Below are 26,756 nucleotides of genomic sequence, written 5' to 3'. Positions count from 1 at the left end.
ATCGTCGCTTGCGGCTATATTTGTTTTTTATGGTTGTTTTCTCAGCCTTCAGAGGGCCCTCCAGTGTCAGATGGAGCTGAGAGGCCGATACTTCAGACCTCGGAGTAATTAATCAGACGCACTCGCGGCGTTCCCAGCCTGGACCCTTCGGAGAGTTGTGCTGCGGTAGGCTGATCCTCAGAAACACACGAGAGTGCATGAGATGGCATGTGAAGGGTTTCAGATGAGAGCTGGCCCCAGAAGCACACGCTGGATCAGAGGGCCATAAACAACCACTTCCCCTCGGAGCAGAAACATTTCACAAAACCCCTGGGAAATACACTCATCTGCCTTTTCACTTACAGCTTTTTCTAGAACAAGTGAATGTTTCCAGGACACACGTGACTCTGTGGAGAACAACTGACCTTTCTGGACGGCCGGGCTGTTCTGGACACTGGTGGCCTTGGAGGAGGGTTTGGACGAGTCTCCATCCGAGTCTTTGCTCATGTCCACTGAAACCACCACATCCTTCATCGCTGAAGAGTCATCTGCAGGAACAAACGGAAACTTCAGCACCGCTCTGAGGTCAAGGCAAACGCAAATTTAGCATGAACGGCAAGTCCACTTGATGACCAACAGTAAACGAGCTCATTACATGGACAATTTCATCCAGCCAAACACTGAGGGCCACCACATGTTTCACAGGCTTTAAAGGGTTAAATACTTTCTTCCCGTGAGAGGGCATGTAAAGCAGAGTGAACGGTGATGCCTTCACGATAAATTAAGAACCATTCTTCAAATAATTAGGCTTACTCTATAAAGCAGACTGGTTAATGTAGTGGTTTGTGTACAGTACTGTACCTTGGCCTTGAATGTGAGAGATATCGAGTCCTTCTCGCAGTCTAAGAATGACGACACCGTACTGAAAATCAAACGAGTCGCTACACACACACAAATAAACAAGCGTTAATGTCTCACAGGATGAAGACACACACCATTTCCCCTGTTTGCTCATAAACATCTAGCAGACGCTCTTCAGCTGTACACACACTAGAGACACATGCATGCTGTTTTTCCCATGACGTGTTCAGGTGCACAATACATGCCTGTTAAAATAACACTTTTAGGGTTGGAACAGCTTGTCATGAGTGGTCTGCATTAGATCCCATACACACAGATCTGACAGTGACTGTACTTGACTGATTTCTGATGAACTTTTACTCATCTGGAATCTCGACAGTACATGGTACATGGATGACTACCAGATGTCAGGCAAACAAACCACTTCACTGTATAAAAGCTGCTGCCTCACTACTTCAACAAGCCTGTTATTAATAGCGGACCGATTTCAAACAGAAGATGAAACCCACTGCATCAGGTTTATGTAGGTCTCGATGTCCTTTATATCTCCAATGCGCCAGTCGTTCTTGAAGCCGAGCACCAGCGTGTTGGGCCTCAATCTGCCCAAACCAGCAGCCTGCGGAACACACACTGGAGTTATTTCCATACGCAAAAAAAGGACAAACCCTAACCTCAACCCTCATAGAAAGTGCTTTGCATTTATTAATAAAACATATGGTATGTTTATGTAGCCTTTCTGAATAACGGCAACAGTTAGCATGTCCAATAATGCAGAGAAAGCATGTTTTGCGAGGCCAATTTTGGCCCCATAATGTAGGCCATATAAGCGTGCACACACACACACACACGTAAATATTTCCAAATGGGTTATAACAGAATTCAGCTGTGAGCAGATTATGGGCTCACATGCACTAAGCAGGAAGTGAAGAAATCAACGGACAGAGAAGCCTAGTTTTAGGCTCATTGGTGCCTTTGGCCTAGAGCTGGAAGATAAATCAAGAACAATAACTAGCGTGATATCATTTCTCAATAAAATGATATAAGAGTTTGATAAATGTTCTATACAATGTTTCTATACAATGTTTATGAGGCAAAGGCAGAACGAAAGAGTGCGACTCATTTGAAGACTTCTCATTCCACACGTCACGTCATTTACCGTGGATTTACTGTAGTAACAGTGTCCAAAATGTGGGTATTTGTATTTAATTTTATTACAATAATACATTTCATTCATGTCTACATTAATAAAGGAGTCATGGAATATAATTGCAGTATTTTAGTGATTAAGCTATAGTATGTGTGCCTTTAGCCTGATACTAAATGTTTTTAGACTACCGTTTTTCACACAAATAGTTATATTTTTACCACGGTATTGAGGTGCTGCATGTGTGGTTTTAACTGAGGTAATCGTGATCTAAATGTATGCTACTATGGAAGACCAATGATTATTCTGATTATTCTCATTATTCTGAGTTAAAAAAACAAAACAAACTCACAATATTTCAATTTCAGCATATAAAGCTCTGATACCATTTTTACACGTTACTGATTTTGATAAAACTTGACATCTGCATCCTAACTCAAACTACTACTCAAATGTGCATTTCTAAGAGACAAAAAACTAATAGTATTAATATTATCAAGCAACACAAATCGGTTTCTTGATTTGAAACAATATCACACGCAGAAAATGCAGAAACTACAAAATTCATTTTTCTCTTCAGATATTTATTTTAAGGAGAATAAATGGTCTGGTTTCTACAACTTTCTTTAAACTTTAAACTTGAATGAAATAAAGATTCGACATTTACTGTGATCATTATCAATATCAATATCAACTGATATAAAAAAAATTAATATTGTGAGTTTTTTGGCCATATCGCCCAGCCCTACTTTGGCCAATGGAAACACTCAAATAAAACAATCATCTCTATGAGGACTGACTGCAGATTAGGGGAGACAGTTTTTGTAAAGACTGTACAAACATGTAGAAAAATATATACCCCCCCCCCCCAACCAGTACACACACACTCTCAGACAGACACACAGACTAACTCTCACACGCTGACACACACACACACACACACTCTCAGACAGACACACACTCACAGACTAACTCTCACACACTCTGGCAGAGACACACACACACACACACTCTCAGACAGACACACACTCACAGACTAACTCTCACACACTCTGGCAGAGACACACACACACACACACTCTCAGACAGACACACAGACTAACTCTCACACACTCTGGCAGAGACACACACACACTCTCAGACAGACACACAGACTAACTCTCACACGCTGACACACACACACACACACTCTCAGACAGACACACACTCACAGACTAACTCTCACACACTCTGACAGAGACACACACATTAACACACACCATGGTACAACAGTTATACCCATTCTCTCAAGAAAGAAACTCTAAAGAATTGCGTGGAAAAACAGTATGTCCAGCTATAGACAGGCTCTAAAATCTGCCAGGGTAGAGCATATCCACAAACTCATAGATAATAACCAAAACAATCCAAGGTTCTTATTTAGCACAGTGGCTAGATTAACAAATAAACAGACACCGTCCGATCTAAACATTCTCTCACAGTTTAATAGTAATGACTTTATGAATTTCTTTACTGATAAAATAGATAACATCAGAAATACAATATCAAATGTAGATTCTACTGCGTCTAGTATTTCAGCTTCATTCATCGCACCCAAAGAAAAACTGCAGTGCTTTACAACTATAAGACAGGAAGAACTAAATAAACTAATCAGTGCATCTAAACCAACAACATGTTTATTAGATCCTGTACCTACTAAACTACTGAAAAAGTTGTTACCCGTAGCAGAAGAACCGCTTCTCAATATTATTAACTTGTGTCTGCTCAATTGTGCTCCTTCTTGCAAAAGAATTCTCTTCTTAGGGCTGTGTGATTTGGGGAAAATATCTAATTGCGATATTTTTGACAACTATTTTGATTGCGATTTGATTTGAGATTTTAAATTTGCAAAGTCTAGCTTCAGCTCAGTATTGTCAATAATGTGCAGCACAGTATGAGTATCGTTACCCTGCTGAAAAACAACAAACAAAACAATAGAAACCATCACAGGAATTCTTATAATTTCCATAAAATCCATTACAAAATTCCTTTTTGTTTTGAGCATTATTCTAATAGAAATGACTGTTGTTCTATTGGTGGCCATCTGCTAGATTACATCCAAGACTATATAAAGAGACTTAGATTACATCCCACCAATAGAATGCATCAAATACCAGCAGACACCGTTATAGTTTCCATTAAAACCAGTACAATTCCCATCATAACCCTTAAGTACATTACACCTTATATTGTGTTTTGGGAGGGGGTCTACTGGTTTTGGGGGTTTTTCTGCAGGGAAGATTATAATGTTACTACTTTTACAGAATTACTGAATTTCACAGGAATATGTGTTTATTTTTTAATAAATAAATAACTATTTCTTTAGTCAATTATTAAAGTATTACATGTTACACGGGCTGATGTGTTCATTAAGTATTTGGGATTTTAAGAACAAATACTTAGAAATGTGTTGAATGTTTAATTTCATCCAAGTGAAATGAGCAAGCACTTAATTTACATTCGTTTTAAACGCGGGTTTAGTTACAGTGCATTCATTAAGTATTTCTCTAAAATTTCCAAACTCATTATATAGGTTTGATATTAAGGTTTTATCATGACAGATTTAACTGCGGTGACACACAACATACCTTTGTTAAAATTAAATAAAACCACTTCTCAGAAAGAACATGGTCTTCTTTTTAAAGGTGCCATAGAATGAAAAACTGTCTTTACCCTGGCATATTTAAATAATAACAGTTCTGTACATGGAAATGACATACAGTGAGCCTCAAACACCATAGTTTTCTCCTTCATATGTAAATCTCGTGATAAAAAAGACCACTGAAAAACAGGCGAATCAGAACATAACACCGACTGTGACGCAACAGTCAGGATCACTACGCCCCCAACATTTGCATAAACCCGCCCTTGTTCTAAGCCGGCCGAACCATCAGAAGCTCTGCAGGTATTGTACATAAACAAGTGAAAATAACACAATAAATGTTATGTTCCAGGCCGTGCAGGGGGTGTGAAGTGCAGGGATGGGTTGGTGTCTGTATTCAGAAAGGCACAGAAAGCAAATAACGCGAGCCACTAAAGGGACATGGTTAGCTCCTTGCTAGCGGTAGCCTGTTACAGTACATAAGATTTCACTCTCAGTAAGGAGAGATGAGGATGATGGCGAATGACTTACAGATCCTGAGCACCACTGACAAGCATCTGATCTTGTGAAATGTGTGGTAAGTACTGTTGCTCCATAATGTAAACATAGTTTGTGTGATTGCATCTCTTGAAAGTGAAACTATAACGCGATCGATGGATCGTTCAAAAGCAGTTTCAATGCCTCGCATATTAATAACGGCTCCCTGATGCCCGCGTTTTATATACAGTATAATTACCCGACGATATAACTGCCAGAGAAAGTATTTAAATATATATTTTCCTCCCTGTGCTTCCTTCTTGCTGATGAGCCGTACTGTGAAACAGCCAATCAGAGCAGGGCTCAACATTGAGCAGTACTGTGAAACAGCCAATCAGAGCAGAGCTCATTATTATTCATGACCCTGCCAAATAAGCCAATAACAGACCGTTTCATTCTAGGGAGAAATCCTAGGGTTGTAAATGGACATGTAAAATCGTTTCTGGAGATTTTTTGCCCTTACCTAAGCCACATACCTTCTGTGTAGATATCAGAGAACAATTTAAAATACTGCATCAATGCATTCTATGGCACCTTTAATGAAATACCCATGGATATAAAGGATAATTATGCATTCTTTATAGCAACTTGTTTACCATATTCTTCATTCTTTCAAGCAGACATTTATTTCTATAAATACATTTAAATGAATCTTTAGGGCTACTAAAGTTTTTCAGTCAAGAGCAGTGAGTGATTTTCTGTCTTTCTTCTGTTGCTTGATTAACATCAGTGCCACAGACAATAGCAGCATAATTAGACCGCTATCCCGTTAAAACCGAATGCAATGTACTGATACACGTTCTCCCTACTGTTTACACTGACTTAAGACGTAATTGACTGTATTTGTGTGAATGCTCGTCAAAACAGACAATTCAACATCATTTTGTGAGTAATTCTCTGTTCATGTGACGCGGGAGAGTACTCGCGCGAGCGCTGCGAGACACTTTCTGTGTGTGTATGCTTTAGTGTCTGCGCTCAGAAAACAGGACCGAATCGAGTTCTCTCTTGCGTCGTCAGATTTAACCATATGTCTGCTCTCCTCTTACTCCCACAGATTCACATTTTTGAATGTTTTATGCGACGTGCAGCAAGTGTATTATTATGTCCTGCCGTTTCATATGTATGCATCTAACCTCCTAACTACACACTACAGAACTATGTTCTGTATGAACCTCTTCAATCGTCCCTCCCTAACATTTTCGTCTCGTTTTTATTCGTTGATGAATATGTCAATAGATTTTCGTTATAGTTTTTGTCATTCAACAAGAGTTTTCGTTCTTCATCATCTCGTTTTCGTCGGTGAAAAAAAACACACTCTGACACAGACACACACACACACTGACACAGACACACACACTCTCTGACACAGACACACACACTCTCTGACACAGACACACACTCTCACACACAGACACGCACTCTCTGACAGACACACACTGTGACACAGACACACACACACTCTCTGACACAGACACACACTCACACACTCTCTGACACAGACACACACTCACACACACACTCTCTGACACAGACACACACACACTCTCTGACACAGACACACACACACACACACTCTGTCACAGACACACACACACACTCTGTGACACAGACACACACACACACTCTGTGACACAGACACACACACTCTCTGACACAGACACACACACTCTCTGACACAGACACACACTCTCACACACAGACACGCACTCTCTGACAGACACACACTGTGACACAGACACACACACACTCTCTGACACAGACACACACTCACACACTCTCTGACACAGACACACACACACACACACACACACACTCTGTCACAGACACACACACACACTCTGTGACACAGACACACACACACTCTCTGTGACACAGACACACACACACTCTCTGACACAGACACGCACTCACACACACACACTCTGTCACAGACACACACACACACTCTGTGACACAGACACACACACACTCTCTGACACAGACACGCACTCACACACTCTCTCACACAGACACACACACTCTCTCACACAGACACACACACTCTCTGACACAGACACACACACTCTCTGACACAGACACACACTCACACTCACACACTCTCTCACACACACAGACACACACACACTCTGACACAGACACACACACACTCACTCACTCACACACTCACACACACACACACACACACACACACACACACACACTCTCACTCTCTCACACACACACCTGCAGCAGGTACTGGGTTCCTTGGCGAAGATCCTCAGCCACCACAGGAGTGTAAAACGCCTTGGAGTTGTTGTTGAGGAGCCACCTTTGGTAGCGCAACATATCGCTGTTCATCTCTTTGAAGTTGGGCCGCCGGGAACTCTGGGATCGAACACACACGAGTGCAGAGATCAGCTCAGTCTTATTAATGGGAATGATGTTAAAGACACACACACAGTGTACTCACCACACGCACGTGGCCGCACAGCATCAGACCCACGTTCTTGGTGAAGGCGTGGACCAGATGCAGAAGAGCTGGACGTGAGTTAGGAGCTCCGGTCATCACCAGACACTGTGGCCTAGAGGAGACACACACATTCTCATGACCTCCAGGTCAGCGGTCCAGTCCAGAGCACAACGCCAGCTCAGATTAGACCGCTTCAAAGCAAAAATGTTAAGAATAAAAGCGGATTACGCAGAGGGTAAAGCGTTTGATGAGAAGGTGCTGTCAGAAACACAGAAATCAGCGCTTGCTCTGCTCTCAACATGAGATTCAGTCGGAGCACATTCACCAAACTCCTTCATCAGTGTCACCTTACACTGAAGATCAAAGACCTCACAGTAAACCCACAGCGCTAATCAAACTGTTCTCCTTCCACTCGGATTATTTATGCATTGTCTTCATTTTGACTACATACAATATCCTGACACTTTCAAGATGATCATTCAAAAGTTTGGAGAAAAATTAACACTTTTATTCATCAAGCATGCATTAAATTGATAAAAAGTGATGGCAAAACCATTTATACTGTTGAAATTCATTTATATTTAAAATAAATGCTGTTCTTTTGAACTTCCTATTCATCTGTGAAGCCTAAAAAATAAAAAGTATCACAAACATGCAAAAATAATAATAATCAGCACAACGGTTATTTTAGTGTAAAATATCAGTTCTTTTATATTAATAATTTTTCACAATATTAGTGTTTTAATTTTTTTTTTAATCAGAATAATTCCAGATTTTCGGCTGGTGCTGCATACTGACACCAGGTTGCCAGGTTTTCACAACAAAACCCACACGATTGCTACTCAAAACTAGCCCAATCGCATTTGGAGGGGGTAAAATACACCTTTTTTTGGTGGGGTTCCCCTGGTAAAATGTGCATTCCAGGGGATAAATATAACATCATCGGGGTCACTTCAACCCTTGGACAAGAAAAACAACTCCCGGCAACAGTGTTAAAGTAGCCCAATTCTACAGCAAAACCACAGACCTGGCAACACTGTACCTGCCACTCACCCATACATTATCTTACCGCTTTTATTTCACCCAAGATAAATCACTATTTATTTTAGTTTTGTAATTATTTATCGACAGTGAGTAGATGCCTGAACATCATCTGCAGAGCTCAAACACGAGTCGAGCGTCTAAATTCTGATTACAACACACTTCTGGCTTGGTTTCCCGTCTGGATGCTCGCTGATGAAAGTCTGAGCCGGTCTGCAGATTTAGAGCACTCAGAGTTTTACAGAAAGCTAGATCAGTTTAGTTTAAATAGTATCTGTGAAATCAAATTGATGATAATCGCTAGAAATGAAGTGTCCCCAACTGAGCAAGCCAGAGGCGACAGCGGCAAGGAACCAAAACTCCCTCTGAGACAGAATGGAGAAAAAACCTTGGGAGAAACCAGACTCAGTCGGGGGGTAGTTCTCCTCTGGCCAGGATATTAGTGTTTATTTATTGTTTACTTATTGATTTAACTAAAATTTTAAATGTGTAAATGTATTATATTTCTATTTTAATATTGTTGCAATTACCTAACTACATAATACTATTATTGTTAGAATTGTATTATATTATTAGTTTTATTGTATTTAAGTCGAGGTCTTCACTGGGGATATGTCCCCGGGTTCATCCAGGGGTCCGGCCTCCGCCGACATCATCCCTCGATTCATTATTCCGTTTCAGCTGGAAACATGTTAATAAAGTCAACAGCAACTTACTTTAACCAGCTGATGGGAGAATTATTCTTAAATTGCATTCAAAATAATTTGTAATAAATTCTGAGCAGTTTGTAATAAATAATTATGCACGATATTCTGAAGCACTCAATAACAACATCATGCATATTCATTACCGTGATATGGCATTATCGAATACCAGCACGTCTAATTCCTAGTTTTTCCTCTGTAACCCTTTAAGGAGTCTTCAGATTACATAAGTGGTGGAGTGTATTCCAGCCATAAAGAGAGTGAAAACAAATTAACTCCACGTACACATCAGAACAAGCCAACACAAAGAAAAACACACACACACGCGCATACACACAAACACAGACAGACAGACAGACGCACACACTCAGACACACACACATAGACACACACACACACTCACTCACATGCACACACAGACACACACACACACACGTGCGCGCATACACACAAACACAGACAGACAGACAGACGCACACACACATAGACACACACACACAGACACACACACACACACAGACACACACACACACACACTAACTCACATGCACACACAGACACACACACGCGCGCGCTCACACACACACACACACATAGACACACACACACATAGACACACACACACACTAACTCACATGCACACACAGACACACACACGCGCGCTCTCACACACACACGCACGCTCTCACACTGACAGAGGCTGCATTACCTGTAGGTTTTGATGTGGTCAGCTACTCCGCACAGCTGCAGACTGTGTGTCAGGGCCTGATGATACGTCAGAGCTTGAGTGGACGAGCCCCAGTTCACATCTGTAAGACCACAACAATCTCATGAAGCACTGGTGCTGCGCTCGAGAACAGCTGATGTTTCTCTCATTCTCCAGTCCAGTTCACCTGGCTTCTTGTAGCTGACGTAGATATAGAGGGACAAGACGATGACGTTGGTCAGGAGGGCTGCCCACCAGTTGATGATGAACATGACCACACAACACAGGATGGCCCCGGCCAGAGACGCCCACATGTTGTAGTACTTGAAGCTGGGCCTCCATCCTGACAAACACGGAGCAAACATTCAGAGACTCCAGTCAAACAGATCTGCAGCAGTACGGGTGAGGATTAGGCAACACAGGAAAAGGTCAAAAGACCCTAAATTACACCCCACAACGAGAGCCATGTATTGGAACGGAGCAACTAAACAGTTGGGATAAAATCAACAATAGTTCTTTGTGGTAGGAAAGTGCTAACTGTGCCGTTCTGCCACGTTACGTAACAGTCTGGGACATAAAGGGTGTGTGACGGGACGCACCGCACAGAATCAGAGCGTCCACAGCCTGCTCAAGACATTTCATACCAGACTGTTAACAGTGGCACAGCCTCTCCATGTCCTTACCCACAGATTACACAGCTGAACCGGGTCAGTTTCACAAAAGCATGAAAACAGAATTGATTACATGAAGTTAGCACCAGTTAGCATACATACGAGCAGTTACCACAACTAGGAAGGCTTCTTGAACACAGGACATGTACTAGAGTAATGGGATTTAGTGGAGTCACGGTTACCTTGTAATGCTACAGACACTACATGACGTAAAGGGTACAGAAGCGCTTTAAACGAGCCACATCTGAGAGCGAGAGCTACACGTACCCTTTACGTTCATGCAATCGTGCAGAGACTCGATGTAATAAAGTGTCAGAAGTGAAGATATCTACCTGCTGGTCTTCTAGAGCTTTGGTATTGAGGAACAAACAAACCTCTTTACACAAAGAACAAAGAAACATGTAAAACTTCAAAAACAAGCAATACAGTCAATAACATTATGTCATCCAGAAATGAACAGACTTTCATTCTTTTAAATGAAAAAGGTTTGATTAACAGCCATGGGAATGGACAGTCTCGACAGTAAAACAAGAACGTCTCCTTATATAGGAACTGTTCCTTTGCCAAGTTTGAGAGGCGAACACTGTAAAGGCCCTGATATACTCTAAGAGAAATCAAAGAACAAACTGGTGACAATTTCAAACGAAATCAGGCCAAAACCAGGTTCATTCTGTGAGCTCAAGGTGAACTTGACACGAGTAAAAACACTGGAGAGCTGCTTTACAGGACGAACTGACGCTGTAGGTCTAGCTGAGCGTGACACTGACGCTGGGTTTACTACGGTGAAGTGCTATATTAATAAACGTGATGTGACTGGAGTGCTGAATTGCAGATCTAGTGGCAACACATCTACATCACATGGATCAGATGTGTTCTGAACTGCTGCTCTCACTGCGGTCACGTTTGCTGTTTTTGTTGTTGAGAGGCAATAGTATATGGCTGAAAAGGTTTTTCAAATAAAGAACGTGGCTATGAGTATATCAGGGCCTCAAGATGTCCACCGAGCATGATGGGAAGCCACTGCATTTTCATACAAATTGTGGTGATGACTATATTTACCCAGCTCAACCATTCTAGCCTGCTGCTGAAGTTATGGTTAATTGTTTGACATGATCACATCAGTCCTACTAGCCAGCCTCTACTGAGTATCTGCAATCCAGTTACCCACTTTATCAAGGACTTCATTCATGTGCTGTTTAATATTTACTGCCACACTAATCAGGTTTTTAGAGACATAGCCTTATAATTTAGCAAGAGGGGTTCAAATGTGTGCCAATATAAATGGAAAAACACTTTGCTTCACGTCCTGTGGTGAATGATCAGCATTTCTGAAGGCTAAGCACCTGATTTCACTGACCCTCCAATGAACAAAACTTGAGTTTGAAAGCCCTTTCTTTAACCTGGTCATGGACAGTGGCAGATACCACACGCTCTACTCTGCACATAACACCAAACTCAGAGTGGACTCATCAGGTGCGTGCGAGGCTGAGGGCTGGCGTGTTACAGACCATCCTGACACTAATGATATTTGAGCGCTCGTCTGTGGAGACGTGACCCAGCTTGTCTACAGAGTGACTTCATCGCACAAGTGGAGGAACGTCTTACCGGGGGAATTGGCCAGCGACGCGTGAAACACTGAGAAGTTGATGAGAGCGTACGATGCCAGGAAGAAATTGGAAATGATTGGAGCGATGACGTTCAATTCCGCTGGAGAAATTAAAAACAAGCATGTGTCAGAGCGAGGTGACCTCATCAACCCATCCCATCGTTTTATTCAACAACAATTTCTACCAATTAAAAATAATTCTATTTGTCGAAATCCTACCAATGAGAATGAAGGCCAATCCAATGCCAAAGGTGAGGAAATATCCTCGCAGGGGCTCGTTGTTCTTGCCGTAGCCCTTCCCGAAAATGGCAATTCCAGGGTAGATATTGTCTTTGCATAAGGCCTGAGGAAATGGAAGAATCCATCAAACCAGCAAGACCTGTTCTGACATCACTGAGCGAAACCACACATGTTAAAACACACAGCGGTCTCTGACATGCAGCGGATGAGATGCCCACCTGGAAGACTTTGGGTGCGCTGACGAGAGAGGCCAGGGCGGAGGAGAGGGTCGCCGAGAAGATGCCCGCTGTGATGAGGGGACCGAAGCCAGACACCACACTCATGACCTGCAGAACAAGACCTTCAGTCACATCCTTCACACACAACCACAGCCTTCCTCTTCCAATCTTCAGGCGTCCAGTCTTTAATGCTGTTAGCATTATTATTCATTTTACTGCCATTTCAGCATCTAAGGCTATTTTCATGGCAAAAACTAACAATTACATCAAATAAAAATCAAGCAAACACAAAAATACAGCAGTTAAAATTATACAAGACTTCTTTTAATTAACAAAAAAGCTTACTAAATAACAGGGTTTCTGCGGGATTTTTAAGCTCAAATTTAAAGACTTTAAGACCTGCACTAATACAATTAATGCCATATGAGCGGGGTAAGGCAATGTCTATAGTAACATATTAAACTGCAAAAAGCAAGTTTTATCGTTCAGATACAAAAACAAAAAGTAAAAAAAAAAAAAAAAAAAACATTACACTTCACATTTCAGCCTTTAAACCATTTTTAAGAAAATGGATGAGTCAAAAGTATTAATTATTATATTAATTTAAACAATTATTATTCATAAATTATATTAATTAAATAACAAATACATTTTACTGTTTAGATTTTTATAATGCATTGTGTTTTTATCGATTAACCAGTTCACATCTACAGCTCTGCATCTTTGCAGGGTAAAACATAGGTCAGTTTTCACATTGGTCTGAACAAAAACAACAGGCTTGTTCAAAATTAAGCCAATTCGGGTCTTTCCGTCGACAAATTTAAGGGTTCTTGAAATCATAATTACGACTTTCTTGTATCAAATTTAAGGCCACAAAAAGACGTAAATTGTACAACTAAATTTAAGACTTTTTAAGGACCCGCGGGAACCCGTAATAAGTCCCTGTGTGAGCATACTTTTCTACTTCCATTAAAACCATTACATTCCAATAAACGGTTTCATTTGGCCAGAGTCTCTGCTGTGTGCCAAGTGGAAGAGTTTTTGCGTTATGCCTTAAAATGATGATCAGGAAGGATTCACTAGGATTTGGAAGAGAGAGATAATGTAGAAAAGGCCATGTCTGCTGTCGATGATGTACCTGGAAATCATTGTGAAGGCCGAACTTGCAGGCAGACTTTATTCCCCCATCTGCAAGTCTGCAGGAAGTGAAGTCATAGCCTAACTTACAGGCCGCATCAGTGCAGTTTAAGCCACTGAGAGTCACGTTACTCTCTATTCCTGTAGCATCCCGCACGATGCAAGCACCTTGCAACAAATCAATCAATACATAATACAAATCAATCAATAATGCAGTAGTAATCAAAATGATATGCAATTCTGAGGGAGTTTACCTGCGGAAATGGCCACACCCATGTACACGAGGCCTGTGATGAGGATAGCCAACAGCGTTCCTTTTGGGATGGCCATTTGAGGATCCTTAGAGAAATTAAACAATTACAGAAAATCTTTGCAGAGACTGTGACGAAGAATAAATGGTTGAGGAAAGGATTGCTGACACTCACTGCTAGATCTCCTGAGATGTTGGCTCCAGCCAAAATGCCCGTGGCAGCCGGGAAGAAGATGGAAAACACCGAGAAAAACGTCTGCCCTCGAAAGTCTGGGCCAAAGTTATCTGCCAGGATGCCCGCTAAAAAAAACAAGATGTCCGATAATAATGTAGTTAGATAAAGAAAGCACAACAGGAATGAATAAAGAGAAAACAACTACCAAACATTTAAACTCAGAACTCAAGTCACATAAAAACATTCCCAGTGGCCTTGGACAATCCTGAACTATTGTTCTTAATGGCTTTTCCCTTAAAGACTCAAGTTTTCATTTGGATATCAAGAGGCGATCAAGTGATAGTTTAATTAAATGTTTTTAACCTTATACCAAGAAAAACTATAGCAAATCTCAGAAGCCTAGGCTTCATGGTTTCCATCTTTTTAATATTTAAAGGTTTCATTCTCTTGCCAGTGAGTAATTTGCAGCACAAAACGCTGTGTTCAGCACAAACCATGTTTATCAAACACAGCAGAGTTCGGTTTGACGCACACCCTTTTACATAATAAATAAATAAATAAAAAGAGCAGTTTATCGTGTACATACAGCTTTGTTTTCTTTCTGATGCCCACCGGTTGATAAGTGCTGGTCTAGATGAGCTCATTCTTACCATCATAGCCGAAGAAGCCAAATTTCTCCTTGGACTCAACAGGGATGAAGGTCCCAATGAAGTAGTTAAAGATAGCAGTGACCAAAATGAACAAGAGGAATATTTGAGCCTGTGAAACAAAATCATTTTGGCAAATGGTGAATTCATAAGGTCAGCACTGGCTGATGATCAAAGAAAACTGAAAATGCACTAAATCGCCTGCCTTGGCCTCCCACTCCATTCCAGCCACTGAGATGCCGAGCAGCAGGATGACTGTAATGGTTCCAATGATCCTGACATCATTAATCGGATCGAGCATGAGCACATCGGAATTCTAAATGGACACAAACACATGATGATTCGGTCTACACACCATCATTTTAAAGCAAACTGAACAATGTTTGAGAGAACAGAATTGCGCCTCTTACAATGAGCAGCTCAACTACAGTTTCTGCAAAGCCCACGACGTACATGGCCACGGCCACAGCGTTGGCAAAGGCAAAAATCAGACCAATGGAGCCACCGAACTCTGGGCCCAAACTTCGAGATATTAAGTAATACGCCCCACCTGAAGAAAAGATATTAAACAGATCACCTTTCTGAAAAAACAAGTGGAGGCTGATTTATCTGTAATACTGTTGCATCATTAAGAGGCCCTTTAAAATATTCTGGAAAAAAAACACCATGATTTCATGAACAGGTGCACACAAACACTTGCACAAATTCAAGTTCATTGCTAGAACCCACATGTCTTTTGAAAAGGAAAGGCGGCCATACATGCATTGCTTACATTCATGTTATTTTGGTATTTTATTTTATTTTGTTGAGAGTTGCTGAAATGGCGTTTGGTCTCATACTGTATCGCGTATCTTGTCAGTGTGTGCACTTGCTTGGCCATTTTTAGTGATTAATAATAGGAAAGTGGGTTCAGCTGAATTCTAGCAGTGATTTGTTAGATGGGTATAAAAAAGGTTATTATACCGCGGCAGCCCTCGTGTGAAGCCCTCTTAGTGTGAAGACCATCGAATCCACCGGGCTAGGACACCGGCAAAGGATAAGTAGTGGATAAGCTTTTTATTTTTATTTTATTTATTTATTTTTTTCCCTTTATATGTTTACTATTGAAATGTTGTTGTTGTATGCATTTGTCAATTTTATTTAATTTCTGTATTTTCTTAAATGGGTGTGTATAGAGTATTTACAGAGTGTTAACTTTTAGTTACTTTTTCTTATTTGTAAGTCACTTTGGATAAAAGCGTCTGCTAAATGACTAAAAGTAAAGTTATCCAAGAGCGGTTTATCATTTGGCAACTTTGGCTACATTCTGTGGACGCAAGATTCTAACAAATGCTACACAGCCTTCAACTGAAGTCAAATCATTAACTGTATTGGCAAGCAGGAGTAAAAAGCAGAGCAGAGCGTGTTGTTGATATAGCAGTGGCAGACCAATCCATTGTGTGTTTTAATGGTATGTCCCAGTCATTTGTGAGAAGAGGAAGGGGCCCAGCACCGAACCCTGAGGTACCCCTGTGGACAAGATCATAACGGGTCAAGTTACCAATAACAAAGAAGTACTCTCAGCTACGCTGAAACATCCTCCCATATTTAAGCCTAGTCTACAGAGTTTCCTAATAATCAGGGATGAGAAATATGTGCACAGACCAAGTACAGATCGACTTCAGTGAGTGTTTAATGCTAGATCTTATTTATATAAGTGTGTGTGCAGGGCCTAAAATGAACACTCGCCAAGCGCCAAATGAGAGTAAAAATCAGCGTTGGTGAGTACATGTAACCGTGTCAGTCGCCAGTTGGAGGGTAAAAATTTTATGAAATATAACAATGCAATATAGTGAAAACAACAGCCAGTTTTTAAAGAGATTCACGGTTTCTGAAGTAAGCGAATAAAATCATAACGATTAGCTGTTCATAAGCAACAAGGGCAAATCAAATAATAGATACAAACGGGCTGATAAGGTCAGAGCAGTGTGATGGCCAGCTTGGTGAGGTGAGTTACCTCGTAAACGTAGTCTTAAATGAGCTATAAAGTCTTAAATGACCATAAAGAGTTTGGAGAAAATATGATACGTGTCAGATCCGCGTCATGTGCATCATGTTTTAAAGAGACAGGGCTGATTTTAAAATGAAACCTAATGAAGTTGTAAATTACATTGATGTAAATCAAAGAATAAAAGAAAATAGAAATCACTCGACTGGCACTAGTTGCTGATTAACTTCTGTAGCTGAATAAAGATTAATCTGTATAGTTTATGCATATACAATTGAATTTATAGTTTATGTGAAAATTGTTTTAAAATCACTTAATATTTCAGACTGTTAAAAATAATGCCTTTCAGTTATACTGTAATGTTGAATGGCTATAATACGTAAAATTGAGGGAAAATGCATTTAATAGCGACACCAGCAGGAGTATTGGTTTTAATGCTTTATTAATAATAGGCTACTTTATAAAAAGATGCCATTAAAAACAATTTAAAATATAGAATCTTTAGGTTGTTTCTACATTAATTTGGAGGTTCAATGTGAAATTATGACAATATAAATATGTAATTAATCATGATTAATTACAGAGAAATGTGTGATTACTTTAAATCGATTGACAGACAGCACTAATATTAACCTTCTATAGATTTTAAATTTCAATTTAATTTCTAATGTTATAGGTCCCCCAGAAAGAGATCAGGACGGCCCCTACCCCCTTGGCCCCCTTCAAATTTTCTGTTCGATAATCTGGCCCTCAAATTAAATCAATTGAATAGCCCTGCTCTAAGGGGTGTGGAAAAAACGGAGTATGTGTGAAACAGGTGTAACACGATAGACTGCTCCGTTTGCCGAAAACATGCAAAGGACAAGAATCTCAACGTTTTTAGGACAAACAAAGCGATAAATCAATAAATACAGTATGTTTATTGTTGTTGTTGTTTTTGTAAGTAAAGGACAAATTAAAAACATTGTAAATATGTTTAGGCATTGTAGTTGTAATAAACGCCTGCTTTGGCAAAAATAATTTAATGGCTGGTAAAAAACACTTTTTGGCTGGTAACTCTGTTCGGGTCACCAGTCATTGGCAGGTGTGGCAAAAAGTTAGTTTTAGGCCCTGTGTGTGCATTAATAAATCACTGGAATACCAGAGAAGATTAGGCCTAATCTGATTAACGGCTACACACCTCAGTGACGGGAAGCATTAGCACAAACATGCATCAAAAATCCTGCATGCAATGCTGAAAAACTAAATATGTAAAGTAGTGAATGTAATGCTCTGATGAGTGTGAGAAAGCAGTTCTCTAAACTAAAAAGAGTTACAGTGACAGCTAATTATCATTGAGGATCTCAAACAAACCCAATCCAACACACACACACACCTTCCTGTGAATGGGTTAATAACTAACGCCTGAGGTGCTCATGGAAAAATATTGATTTGCTTCCACACTGAAACAAAAACGTTATCTAGGGCATCACCCTGCTCTCAGATGAAGGCCTGTAGAGAGGGACAGCTATCCATTTCTGTCTTCCAGACAGCCAACGAACCTCACAACTGCCTGAGAGAAAAACACTGCGATCTTAAAACACTATTGAATTTCCCCACAGGCTGTGAGAACTGGAAGCATTACGCCGAGTACCTTACTGCCCCTTCATCCGCCATTAGTGTAGTGCTAGAACAGTTGGATGCGTCTCACTGATGCACTCAGTTCAAAAACACTATGCCACCAAAAATGAGAAAAACTCATGTGAAGACCTCAGGAACAATAACTACACTCTAGGGTTCATAAAAACGCGAGTCTGTGTGTAAACCTAAAGTTAACCACATTCAAGTAATGACTTTACGCAACAATTGATGCTACCAAAATCTCTTTTGGGAATCTGTCCATTTTCTCCTCTTTCTTCATCATGGGTGCATTTCTGGCCTGTCCTCAGCTGTGTTTACACCCTCTACAACTTGCTGTTGTAGTAAATATCCACATTTGCTTGAGGAAATAAAGGCTACTTAAATGATAGAAAGACTACTTTAACTTGTCCTTTCAGTGTTCGCTAATAAGAGCTCTTCTTAAATATACTACTCTGGTCTATAAAGAACAAAATGACAAGGCAACACTCAAAGGGAAAGGGAAAGGGAAGTGGTGTGTGGCCAAGTATGGTGACCCATACTCTGAATTTGTGCTCGGACTGCCCCAAAGGACAAGTAAAATCTTTTTTCTATCATTTCTGTTATGCATCTGCCCGTAGATGAGCTTAACGTCAACGCTGTTAGGGTCACTTGTGTACAGTAAACAATTGGATGTTTATGGAATATCAGCGTTTATCCACATTGTGTCATTTGTGTGTAAAACTTCAACAGGCACCCTCTTAAGTCACAGTTGAAATAATGCACTTTTTTTTTTAATTACCTCCTCGTACAAAGCCATTGGTGGCGATCGCAGAGGTCGAGCAGCCCGTGATGGTAGTCACAACAGTTGCCATAATGACAATGATGCAGGAATACGCTGTGGAAATAAAAAGGTGAAACGACAGTGAACGTCTCCACGACTCATGGTTATCAGGTTCAGCACTAAACTCTAGTCGTTTGCTGCTGGCTTCACACTGTATGCAGTACATTTCCAGTGTTGGAGCTGCTAAATGACAGCGGACCGCTCACAGCGCCTCACAGCCACATTCAGCATGAGCATGAGAAATGACTGCAGCTCGGTGGAAACACAAGAGTTTGCTTGTGAATTGAAGTGCTAATTCACACGGCCGACCAAAGTCAAACCTACCAATTCCAGCCTGGCCCACGATCCATGTCATTCGAATGAAGAGCATCACACCCCATATGTTTAACATGCAGCGCACCTGCACAGAGGAAGGATGCAGTTTAGACTCATGCTGACAAAAACATCAAGGACCAAAGCCGTTTCTCAAACCTCATGACAATGAACGCTGGACAGGAACCCATCAGTGTTTGAAGGAAGGCTGCGGGCTGACCGCTATTGACGGCATGTGTGGCGTCACGTCCGTTACAACAAAAGACTTTCATCAGTATAACAGCAATGCTTCTACAGGACAAACAAACCTGCCCAGAGCTGCAGCGGGTTTCGCCAAAGCAGCTTATTATTCGATACAAACTATTCCAAAATAAGCTTTTATTAGCGTGACAACAGTTCCAGATGGATACAGTTCTGCCTGTGTTTTATTACTGTAATTTCTGTGGGTGAGTTTACTCCAGCAAGCGATTCTTTACACTAGTTCCATATGAACATGATGGAAACGTTCATTGTTTAAGTCATGTGGCGAAACTGAACAGCGTATGCTGTACTGTTCACTAACTGGCCTCATGTACTTCCAGTCTAAGTGAAACTGTACCTAAAACGTTTTACCGTTTTGTTTTTACTGAAGAATGAGCAGACGTTTTCTTCCGAGGTAACGGACATTACGCCACAAAGCCTGTCGACGGAGAACCCGGATCAGTCCTTCAAGCTCATTTGAACACAAACCGGTTTCAAAGATTGATTGAGTTCCTGCCATGGTTTGAAAGACACTTTGGATGAAAATGAAATTTCACTTGTCGACACTATGAGAAGCTGTTTGGTGTCAAAAGACTGGGAAGGTGAAAATGAGGACAATTTTAAGGACAAGGAAGACCTGTCAAAATATTGACCAAGAGACAAGAAGCAGAGCCGATCTGTGAACCATAAAGCTTTTACTGGATTCACATGTGTCAGCGGGGAAGCCGGTCTGTACTGAGCAAAGCCACGGCTTGTTGAGAGTATTAGCATATTAAACATTACAAGAGCACGAGTTTAACATACAGCCTCTAATAGGACTCTCGACAGGCAGCAGATATAGCAAACTAATAAAAAAAACAATTATCACCCACAGCAGAAAAATCTCACTCATCGCCCACGTTATATTCATTCCCATCTTGGATTTTGTGTGGGTGCCACAACTCTGAGACAAATGACTTTAACCGCTGCCGAGTTCTGCTGAAGCATGTTTGATCTGAGGTGGACTCCTCTTACCAGCACTCCTTTGATCCAGCCGAACTTCACCACTCCTTTAGACTCGGAGGCTTCTTTAGCCGCGGCCTCCTCTGCAGGAGTCAGCTCCTCACCGTTAGCAAAGCCATCCTCGAACGGCTCCTGCAATCGCAGACAAACACATGCATGAATACGTCTGACTGAGTGTGGAGTAACATACAATGAGGAATCACTCAAGGCCAAAATTAAAACGTTTGAAAGTAGAGTAACATTTTAGCATTGTTATCTTCAAGTAAAAGTTTCTCATGTCATAGTTCATGTCTATTATGCTGTAGTCTGATATAACTAGGGACGTCCCGAGCTGATCAAGGATCAGGGCCGATCAAGCATTATTTTAACTGATCGTATCGGCTCTCCTGAGCCCGATCCCATCAGCTGTCATGCAGTTGTGCAGTAGGTGGCAGTTATTCTCCTTCCAGTAGATTTGCCAATCGCCATTAAAGGGGTCATATGATGCGGTTTCAAGTTGTCCTTCCTCTTTGGAGTGTTACAAGCTGTGCATAGATAAGATCCCTGAAGTTGCAAAGACTAAAGTCTCAAACCCAAAAAGATATTCTTTATAAAAGTTAAGACTCGTCCATGCCCTCCTAAAACGGCTCATTTAAACATGCCCCCACATGTCTACGTCACGGTGTGGGAAGATTTAAAAAACACCACCCAAATGTTTACGCATAGAAAGAAGGCGTGAGTATTATTCTGGCTGTAGTATTGTTTCTGCCGCCGGCGCCATGTCCCGGAGACGCTGCGTTTCGTTGTGAAAGCGAAACTACTTTGCTTAGGCTTCCAAAAGAGGACACAACTAGAAATCAGTGGTTAAGCTGCGTTTACAACACTGTTCCAGAACAGTTCAACCCAAATATTAGAGTGTGTGCAGCGCATTGTACGGAGGACCGTTTCCTGAAAGTGGGGCCATTCTGACTCTTGGTGCTTCCGACTCACAGCCTGTAAGTATGTTTTCATATTTAAAGAATTTGCCACTGACTATTCAAACGTGAGTTTTCAGCAGTGAGTAGTGCTTGTTGTTTGTCGTTTCTCCGATCACAAATGCAGACATGGTAATGTTTACGCGGCGTGATAAAACATGTAAAAAGACAGTCTAAGTCATAATAATCAGTAATTATGTCCCCACTGGATGCAACAAATGCCTAGTTTATAATGGGTTTTATTGTTTTTGTCTGGTCGCGCCTGGACATGGCATCACAATACGGTGAGGGGCGTAACATTTCCATCTCACGCTTGAGGTATTCGGCCAATCACAACGCACTGGATAGCTGGCCAATCAGAGCACACCTCGCTTCTCAGAACGATGAGCTTTGTAAAAATCTGCGCGTTTCAGAAAGACGGAGCATAGAGGAGCAACAATAATGTACAGTATGTGGAAAATAATGTGTTTTTTGAACCTTAAACCACATAAAAACCAAAAGAAGAAGAAGTGTGTGCGTAACGTGCGAGAACTAGTGAGGGCTGTTTCAGCATGTCACGTTCAGTGATTTGATGTGCACTTTTGTAACAATCACTCATTTATCGTTTGCGTTTATCTGTCGACAGACACCGAGATGTTGTTGCCACAATGCATTGCTATGGGTTTCATCTTGCTTTGGATTTGATTGACAGACTGGCATTATGACAAGCTTCATGCTTTCTAACCATATCTACACTTTTTTTTTCAATCTTCCACTTTATGTAGCAATTATTCTGCTTATTGTACATACAAAATACAAGATTACATCAGTAGACCCATATTCCACCAATGTCTTTATACGGTTTGTGCACATAAATACAGAGTATCTTGTATACACGCGCGCGCACACACACACATGCGTTACTTTTACTCTCTGCACAAACACTGGATTGATTTTAATAGTTCAAGTTGCATCAAACACTGAAACAAGTGTCGGATCAGGACACTGTATAAGCAGATACTTAATATTCAGTGACTCAGATCGGATTGGGGGCACAAACATTGGGCTATCCCTAATATAACCATACATGATGTACAAGTGGCTAATGCAAATGAGCTGTAAACATGAGAACAGTCCTGAGCTGGAGACAGCAGCACAGTTGCGGTCCTTGCATCTGTGAAAGGTCAAACACAGGAAGTGTCCCTCCTCCACAGAAACAAAGCCATGACGAAGGCAGCCGGCCATTACAGCTCCTGGGAAATAAACGACCGGCCTGACATCCACACAGAGACTTCACAATGACAATGTGAAGAGTTTACAACATCCTGTCCAGCGCACATAAAGCTCTGGTTTGAACTATGTGGAAAAAGCCAGCAGCGGTTCGATGCGAGCGCAGGAGCTGGGGGCCGTATTGACGCCTGTTAGAGGCCTTCAATGGGAGCGCTGCACGCCGAGGACAAAAGTACAGGAGAAATCGGACCTCCGTACAGGATCTCTCTTCACTCCACACCAGCGCATTTCTTCAGGATATTCATTCTGCTGAAGGGCACGTGAAGCTCGTGTCCTCATCCCTGTCCTTGACCAAATGAGTGAGTGTTGATGGGGTTCATCGGTGACATTGAGTGCTGTGTATTGATGGCCGGTGGCTGTATTACACGCCTAATGACTTGGCAGCACTTTACTAATATTTTTCTCTGCCATAAAAAAAGGCAAACCTTTAACCTATGATGAATAACTCTGCTGAAGGTGGGGATCGAATAACGAAAGGATGTTACCGCACATTGTGATTAGTGGTTATTAAAGCCTATTCAAACAAACACAATTCTATGACTAATAATGACAGCAAATAAAGTGACCCAATCCACAGCCGAATCTAACAGGATGAGCAGAAACATTTCAGTCCAAATCATTTCCGTTTCAAGCATTATTTTATCCTACGTTTTAATTGGATTTGATTGCATTTTTTCCATTTTATTTTTCAGTTTTAATGGGTAAAAATTATTTTGGTAATCCAAAAGAATGTCTGATTAATAATGAAACTTGTTAAATTTAAAAGCAATTAATTAAAACATTTGGGAAGTTATAAAGAACACAAATTCCACGTCTCCTGTTTTACTCCCAGCAGTAAATATGGGAAGGAAGAGTGGCAAACAATATAACAGCAAATGAATCAGGTGATATTTTCAGTTGCACTGTATAAAAAAATTAAAAAAAATTAAAAAAAGAAAGTTGAGAATTTAAGTTGAAGGCGACCAGCTTCAGCAGAGTTGTATTCAGTTTATACAACAAAAAGTTAAGAAAACTCAAATCTGCTGAAGCTGGTTGCCTTCAACTTAAATTCAACCTGTGTTTTTTTTTTACAGTGCAGCTGTTAACTTTTGCACTAGAATGATGATGAAAGCTAGACTTCAAACTGCAATGAGAAGTGCCTTCTGAGAGGTGCAAATGACCAAAACCACACACACGCACATGCACAAACGACTGTTCAGTGTTTTCTGGCTCATTTCTGCTCCTCATTGCATGGAGTGATCACACATTACTGTAGAATGACCATGAAGACAACAGACCGGTGCTGCTTTACACGTCTCATCGGGACCTGTAGCATCGGCCAACACGAGTGTCCTGCAGACGTCCAGCGGCACAGACATGGATACGGCGTGGATGAAAACACGGCTTGCTTTGAGCTTTTCAACAGCTGGTCATGAACCAGCGAGGCTCAGTGAGGGGCACGTGAGAGACTAGACGTCACACACGCTCATACGAGTGCTTTTCTATCCCCTTAAACCTACCACTCACATAAAACACGGCATTTTCAGATTTTCATAAAACATTCTCGTTTTCATAAACATTTAGTCCTCATAATGTAGGGAATACCAGGTACACACATTCTCTAAGACACGCTGATAAGACTCAGAAATTGTCCCGCTCGTCTATTCGTGTCGACAGTGATGCAAATATTGCAGAATTTAAGGAACACAAGATTAAGAAAGAAATCTGATGAAAGATCATTTCGTCAACTATGTTTTTTGTAATATAAAGCATTCACAACAAGAAATGAATTAGTAAAGTAAAGAGTAGTTTTCATATTGATGCTGGCTAATAACTTTAAACATCATCTGTGCAGCACTATTCAGGTGGTTATGGAAATGGAAAATAATCGAGAGATTACAGCCAAGATGATCCCTGATTTACTGCCACTTGCTGTCTTTAACACTAGAATACAGATACTGGAAACAGGGCTGTAGAGCTCCTGACGCCCCACACAGACTGCAGTCAATCGCTAGAGCCGCTGCACATCACCACAACATCAGCCTGCATTCTTCATCAAACCCAGAGATGCTGCTGGAGCTCGGTCACCGGTCAGAGACGGTCATCACTGCCAACATTTAGCAGCGTGAACATCATGTGTTAGGTTGAGTTTGTGGACATCAACACACAATACAACACAGCTCGCAGACCTTCCTAAACCTCTCCTTCTGTCATCCTCCAGCCTCCAGAGACGGTGCTCTGCCACAGTCCTTCAGCAGACACACACACACACACACACACAGTTACGCTGCGCATCAACGCTCTGGACCGCTGGACTCCTGCAGAGCTCCCTCCTATCTGCACACTTCTCAAGACTCTGACCTTCCAAATGAAGCGGCTGTATTCCCTGTCTGGACCAGATCAAACCCCTCCTCACTTGTGATCACAGTCTCCTGAGATGAAGACTGTGAACGAGGATTCTTCGTTTTGAGAATATGAAAACTGGAAACTCAAAGAAATATTGGAACAAATTTAACACCACGTGAATTTCAGCAGTCCCTGTGTCATCTGACTATGCAGCGTGGAAGCTTGAACAAAGAAATAAAAATACCAAGTCACCCATATAACAAAAGCTTTAGTCTAAATACAATATACGTAATGTCAGAAAGTGCAAGAGCTTTTATGACATGCTATTTAGTCAGCTGTAAGTGCTCAGAGAGAAGCAGTGCTGACGGGATGGTTCCTCAGAGGAAGGGATACTGAGCTCCTGAGATACCGGCAGAGTTGTTTTCTCAGGGAGGGATGCTGATGGACCGATCTGACATCATTAACATGGGTAAATAACATAATTGGCATGGGTAAACAGAAGGCACATTTTACCCATGAGCTCCAAATGCATGATGGAAAACAATCCCACCACAGTCTCAATTAGGATGCGGTGAATGGGCCGCTTTGTTGCCCGTTTCATTACGGTTGGGAATAAGCCAGAACCCACTCTAAACAGGAAGTGAGCACTTGGGTCGCCCCCAGCAGATGCTCCGGTCCCGCAGGGGGTCACGGTTATGAGCGTGTCTGTGAACACAGCGCAGGATCACGCACACGCCTGCTGTACACGAACAGCTCGACCTTAACGTCACGTGAACAGAAGCAGCGTGACCCCCATCTGCCACATGTGTGCGCTTTGGGAAATGTGCACTTCCTGTGCATGTTTATTTATCAAGCTACTACCACATACTTTCTGGGGGAAAGAAAAGCCTGTTTAAATGAAAGCGGTGGTCGGAGGCCTGAGAGATATTACTGCAGTTCACAGCGCAACACAAGCAGAAACAGCTCCAGCCTTACAACTTAGTCCTCTCTGCTTTTCTTTAAGACTGATTTTCATGTCTGTTACATAAAGCAGACTGGACCAATTAGAATCTGAAAAGACAGATCCCCACCTTGAATAAGACTGCTAGTTGGTCAGTCTACTTCTTAAGATACAGTCTCAACGTAGCCACTAAGAGTACAGCAGCGCTCATATTCAGGAGGAGGACGAGATCACACACATCTGAAGTGGTTTGTTGTCATTTATTTTTTCAGTGTTGAGTTTAAC

At 41.4% G+C, this 26,756-nt stretch overlaps 1 protein-coding gene across 2 annotated transcripts in view; it reads right to left on the bottom strand.

The window, feature by feature from the left end:
* The window catches only part of slc12a2 (solute carrier family 12 member 2), a 58,669-nt gene that overhangs the window by 9,705 nt on the left and 22,208 nt on the right, over positions 1-26,756 (bottom strand). For both annotated transcript variants that reach the window (XM_079410167.1, XM_079410168.1), the window contains exons 2-20: positions 20,997-21,116; positions 19,755-19,830; positions 19,389-19,484; positions 15,414-15,553; positions 15,209-15,319; positions 15,007-15,115; positions 14,357-14,481; positions 14,186-14,270; positions 13,933-14,099; positions 12,795-12,902; positions 12,556-12,679; positions 12,336-12,437; positions 10,247-10,402; positions 10,063-10,162; positions 7,609-7,720; positions 7,383-7,523; positions 1,350-1,456; positions 841-920; positions 405-527 (exon numbers count right to left, since the gene is read on the bottom strand). In XM_079410167.1, the coding sequence (XP_079266293.1) occupies positions 405-527; positions 841-920; positions 1,350-1,456; positions 7,383-7,523; positions 7,609-7,720; positions 10,063-10,162; positions 10,247-10,402; positions 12,336-12,437; positions 12,556-12,679; positions 12,795-12,902; positions 13,933-14,099; positions 14,186-14,270; positions 14,357-14,481; positions 15,007-15,115; positions 15,209-15,319; positions 15,414-15,553; positions 19,389-19,484; positions 19,755-19,830; positions 20,997-21,116 (2,182 nt within the window). The remainder of the gene's footprint in view (positions 1-404; positions 528-840; positions 921-1,349; positions 1,457-7,382; positions 7,524-7,608; positions 7,721-10,062; positions 10,163-10,246; positions 10,403-12,335; positions 12,438-12,555; positions 12,680-12,794; positions 12,903-13,932; positions 14,100-14,185; positions 14,271-14,356; positions 14,482-15,006; positions 15,116-15,208; positions 15,320-15,413; positions 15,554-19,388; positions 19,485-19,754; positions 19,831-20,996; positions 21,117-26,756) is intronic.

Source organism: Barbus barbus (assembly GCF_936440315.1).
Source record: "Barbus barbus genome assembly, chromosome: 47".
In the NCBI taxonomy this organism is placed as follows: domain Eukaryota; kingdom Metazoa; phylum Chordata; class Actinopteri; order Cypriniformes; family Cyprinidae; genus Barbus; species Barbus barbus.
The sequence above is the reverse complement of the archived record's forward strand: the minus strand, read 5'-3'. Positions and strand labels throughout refer to the sequence as shown.